Here is a 5,677-nt window from a genome sequence, read left to right on the forward strand (position 1 = left end):
ATGAAAGATGTTTAAGAGTGGGAAGCAGAGGAAAAGGAGAGCAGAACAAGTTTAGGTATAAGCGATTTGGCGATCATTTTTTTTTTTTTTTTTTTCTGTAGCAGCAGCTGATATCATTTGTGAGAATTTGGAAATCAACTGCACCAATTTTGGGCCATTGATATCGGAATAAAATCCAAGTCCACGGAGGAAGAGAGAAAGGGTTTCTACAACTTCCAAGAGGGAGCTGAGAGCAGAAGCTGTGAGACTGTAGACAGGAGCTGAGAGAGAACAAGGCCACAAAGTATCAGAGAAGCCAGAAAGCCGGGAGCTGCAGGCCTGCAGACTATAGAGAAGAGGAGAAAGGGAGAGAGTATCTTTAGTACAGATTCACAGATGTGAGTGACATGCCAGAGCCTACTGTTAAATGTTCACGACATAGAGATGCAGACCATTGACGACCTGTGACCCCTAGCACCCACCAAATGAAATTGTAGACTACCTAATCCTTCTAGAGAGTTCTCCCAGTCCCCCCTATAAGAGCGCCTGCATGACTTTTTCTGGGGTTGTAATTTCAAAGAATGGTTGACCCCCACATGCTGGATGTTTTTGCAGAATTAGAAGCCTGATATAGCTGTCTTCTGAGAGGCCCTGCCAGAGCTTTACAAATACAGAGGCAGCTGCTTGCAGCAAACCATTGGACTGAGCACAGGGTCCCCAATGGAGGAGTTAGCGCAAGGACTGAAGGAGTTGACACCCCATAGGAAGAACAATATCAACTAACCAGACTCCCCAGAGCTCCCAGGTACTAAGCCATCAACAAAGGAGTACACATGGCTACAGCTGCATATATAGCAGAGGATGGCCTTGTCATCAATAGGAGGAGAGGTCCTTGGTCCTAGGAAGGCTCCATAGATGCCCCAGTGTAGGGGAATTGAGGGCAGGAGGTGGGAGTGGGTGGTTGTGGAGGAATGCCCTCATAGAAGCAGGGGCAGGCAGGATGGGATAGGGGGTTTCCGGGAGGGTGGGGAAACCTAGAAAGGGGATAACATTTGAAATGTAAATAAAGAAAATATCCAAGAAAAAAGAAAAAAAAGCTGTAAAACATACACACACACACACACACACACACACACACACACACACAGGGGGGGGGGGGCTGGGTTCAATCCACAGCACCAAAGCCAAAATAAAAGGAGGAAAGGTGATGGGAAAGGAGGAGGAGGAGGGAGAAAATAATACCAGTCATAGCCTAAAGGCATTAAAAAGAAATGAGAAGACTAGAATGGTAAACCAAAAGTTGATGTAACAATCTGTGTGAATATTTACATGCTTTTCTATGTAGTAATAAGTATAAATACACTGCTGATTTTATAACATGTACATATAGTTCTGTGTATATATTGCACAGAGGAGCAGGGGTAGGCTATATAGAAATATTTCTGTATGAATGGAATTAAGTTTGTATTACACTGAAGTAGATATAAGTTGTATAATACAAGGCTTAAGGATACAAAAGGTCAATGAAAAAATGAGAGTTTCAAGTGAAGGATATCCTTCATATTCTCTGCTGCTGCAGTTCTACATCACTAGGGGGAAAAACCCAAAATTCAAAAACAAAAACAAAAACAAAACAAAACAAGAAAACCCTTGTCTTAAACTTTATACCTGAAAGTCAAATGCATCCTACATTAACTGTAAAACTATAAACATAAGAAACTGTCAGGAAAAACATGAAGGGCATTGTCGGAGCTGGAGCTTTATGAGCTCTCCATGAAAAACTGCACTGCTAAACAAGCAAAGAACTGAGAGAGAGCATACGAGGTAGCGAGAAAGAGGAGTGTTCTCTTAAAGCTTTTAGTGGTTTTTCTCTTTGGAAATCCTAGTAAACATTCTTCTATATTTTTATTTCTAGAACTCAAGCATTGTCTTCAGAATCAATTTCATCAGCATATCCAACCTGGGTCAGAGGATGCAGTCCAACAGCAAATCATAAACTTACTTCATACATACATACATACACGTATATGTGTGTGTGTATATATATGTGTGTGTGTATGCTAAGTAAATGTGTGTGTGTGTGTGTGTGTGTAAACACATTTACTATTCTACTCTTTGAGAAGTTCTTGGATGCAGTTTGTAGGTGACAATGTTGTGTACTTGTTTCTCTGCAGGAATGGGACTTTGTTGGATATGGGATATTATTTACTCCCTTCCACCAGTCTTTCTGTATGAGATGGTAGCCTGCCATCTCAGTTGCCACTGCCTAGTAAGGATGACACTAAAGCTGCTGCCATCAGGAATTGATTTATTCTCCAGTGCCTGAACTTAGGCTCAGCTTGTTACTTGCTTTGGCCTGTTATTGGTAATAAGACTTTTAACAACGCTATACTGATACCATGTAGTAAAGAACGTCTTCAGCAGCATGAGATGTTACACAGAGGACTGAAGTGATTTAGGGCACAGCCAGCAGTCACTGGGGATAGTGAGTGTAGTGGTTTGAATGAGTTTGGTGCTTTAGACTCATGTGTTTGAATGCTTGGCTCTTGGGGAGTGGCACTAATAGGAGGAGTGGCACTAATAGAGGAAATCCGTCACTGTGGGGGTGGTCTTTGAAGTTTCCTAGTGCTCAAGTTCCACTCATTGTGGAACCAGACCCTCCTCCTGGCTATCTGAGGAAGGCAGTCTCTTCTTTGCTACCTTCAGATCAAGATGTAGAACTCTCAGTACATTCTCTAGTACCATGTCTACCTGGACATTGTCATGCTTCCTGCTATGACGATAATGGACTAAACCTTGGAAACTATAAGACAGCTCCAATTAAATTTGTAAGAATTGCCTTGCTTTGGTCATGGTGTCTCTTCCCATCAATGAAACCCTAATTACAACAAGAGAATGAGGTCAACACTGACCTGTGAACAGACCTGACCTAGGAAGAGGAATTCTTGAGCACTTCCATTATGTATGTGGTCACAATTTAAAAGTACATTTAAAATTAATACATACTGGATTTTGCTTTTTCAAAATATACTTAAAGTTTTATATTAGATCACATACATCTTATTGTAAGGACTTTCACGTCAATCTTTCATAATTAGCTTTATGGTTGAGCTCTGTTGTTCTTACATTATAAGCATAAGTGGCTATGAGATAGAAATGTACATTTCACCTCAGTGATGCATTTTAAATTTAAATACCCCAAATTAGTACCTTAATTTGCAGCTTTGCTTCTTGAAGTCGGCCTTTCCAGGATGCTACAAATTTAAGACTATCCACAGAGCAGCCTGTTGCCCTATAAAAGCAAGCAGCAAATGTCATGATAAATAACTCTCTGTTGCACACATACAGGTTTAACAATAGAATATGTGCTCAGTGGGCATAAAGCCCAGGCGGCAATCTAGAGATTGCCAGATCCAACCCCATAAAAGAATGTCCTTAAGAAATAAACTATATATATATACATATATATATATGTATATATATACACACACACATATATATATACACATACATATATATATACACATATATTTTCAATGACTTATTTTAAATACAAATATTTACAATGTACAAATATAAGCTACCAATTTAAGTATAATAGCTAAGGTTTTTAACATTAGTTGCTTAAATGTCAGTCTTCCTTTGAGATTACGAGATTCATAGGTGGAGAGCCTTTGATAGTTTACACCCTACATTTTGATCACAGCCCTCTAATTTTAGCATAAAAAGATATTCAGGAAGTTTCTATTGAACGAACAAAAAATGTTTTGAGTAAAGATGAAATATTTTAGAAATCCTTATGTTTTGCTTGTTTACAAACAGTGTCTATATACACGCAGTGATCTGAACCTGGCACAAAGACTAGCTTGACCATAAAAATCAGCTCTGTTCACCAAAAGATTTATCCAGAGCAGCCTCCTAAAAGATTGTGTAAAATATTTTCAGGTAGTTTAAGTTGGTAATCCTCAGCCACCTGTGGTTTTCAAACACTGTGAGCTTGACTGATGTGCCTAAGAAAGCAAATCCTTTAGTCTACATAGCTTATGTTTAAATAGACCAGTGACTACTATTTTGGATAGTGCAAATCGGGATTAAAAAACTGACCAAACTTAGGAATTAATTTTTTTCAAATTTTAATAAAGCAATGATATCAAAAGTAAAAGTTGACTGTTGTTAAAGGCTAGCTGTTAGGGGGAATAATAAACCTATATAGGCTTCAAAAATAAATTTAATCTTGACAATGAAGACAATGTGATAGAGGTGAATAAACAGAACATAATTACCCAGAGGGGACAAAGTATTCATTCTGACTACCTTGCAGTTTCCTGGCGCAGAGCATTAAGGAATGTGTCCGGATGGAAGAGCTCAGATAGGTCAAGTGTATCAGCGAGAAGAACTTGCTTTTCAGCTTTCTCTACCCAATTCTAGAGGAAGAAGGGAAAGCAAAAACACAGATGTACAGTTACATACAAGCCATTCTCAACCAGACTGCTATATAGTCATTTTCCAATTGTTTTGAAATAGTGTCTAGAAAAAAGTAAGACTTTCACTCTGCCTTGCAAAAGCTTGATGTAGTAATCTATCCACCATAAGTAAGCCTCCTTATATCTGTTCATTGTACAAATCTGTTCAAAATAAAGCTTAAAATGGAATAGTTCAGGATGTGTGCGGCAGTTGGGGTAGGTCCCTCACCAGCAAATAGTGATGTGTGCTCATGAAAACTGGATACACAGTTGCAAATCCTGAGTCCTGAGAACCCTCTCCTCTCAGCAACACACTGTACAATGGCCAAGAAGAAATGAGTCTCTCCAAAAGGTTGTGAAGCAGTTTCTTCACCTGTGCTACTTTACAGGTCAGTTCTGCTGCAGTCAAACATGTCAACATAGTATGTTTGATAAAAACTCAAAAATTGTCACTTGGAAAAAATGCATCTACAGTCTTGTGCAATAGCAACTGCACGCTTACATTAACCAACTGTCTGTGTACCACCACATGCAAGTGAGACCTGCCCTTTAAGATACAATAACATTAAAGATCTGCACTTTACACTGCAGCTGTTAAAGCCAAGAAATTATCAGCTAATAACTGCTCAAAGATGGTATTTCTTCAGTATTTGTTCTACATGATTTATACACAGTTTAAGAAAATCATTAATGCTAGATTAACAGAAAGCAATAATCTCAGTGTTCTCTAACAGCCTATTTCATACCCCTGTAGCTCAGCCAGGATGAAAGCATTATTATCATTAAACCCAGACTCTTCAGTATCCACATCTGCATATTAGTCTTAATGTACTTGACTAGTAAAAGGTCTTATGATAAAGATGTCTCTACTACCCCACCTGGGGGGTCCATCCCATAATCAGCCACCAAACCCAGACACTATTGCATATGCCAGCAAGATTTCGCTGAAAGGACCCTGATATAGCTATCTTGTGTGAGGCTATGCCAGTGCCTGGCAATTACAGAAGTGGATGCTCACAGTCATCTATTGGATAGAACACAAGTCCCCCAATGGAGGAGTTAGAGAAAGTACCCAAGAGCTGAAGGGGTCTGCAACCTTATAGGTGGAACAACAATATGAACTAACCAGTACCCCCAGAGCTTGTGTCTCTAGCTGCATATGTAGCAGAAGATGGCCTAGTTGGCCATCATTGGGAAGAGAGGCCCCTTGGTTTTGCAAACTTTATATGACCCAG

The 5,677-nt window shown here is 39.4% G+C and overlaps 1 protein-coding gene across 3 annotated transcripts in view; it reads right to left on the reverse strand.

Moving 5' to 3' along the window:
* Positions 1 to 5,677, reverse strand: part of Dync2h1 (dynein cytoplasmic 2 heavy chain 1) — a 238,380-nt gene that overhangs the window by 8,402 nt on the left and 224,301 nt on the right. For all 3 annotated transcript variants that reach the window (XM_021171442.2, XM_029481794.1, XM_029481793.1), the window contains 2 exons: positions 4,294 to 4,403; positions 3,190 to 3,271 (listed from right to left, as the gene is read on the reverse strand). In XM_021171442.2, the coding sequence (XP_021027101.1) occupies positions 3,190 to 3,271; positions 4,294 to 4,403 (192 nt within the window). The remainder of the gene's footprint in view (positions 1 to 3,189; positions 3,272 to 4,293; positions 4,404 to 5,677) is intronic.

The sequence above is a fragment of the Mus caroli genome, chromosome 9, assembly GCF_900094665.2.
Source record: "Mus caroli chromosome 9, CAROLI_EIJ_v1.1, whole genome shotgun sequence".
Classification (NCBI taxonomy): domain Eukaryota; kingdom Metazoa; phylum Chordata; class Mammalia; order Rodentia; family Muridae; genus Mus; species Mus caroli.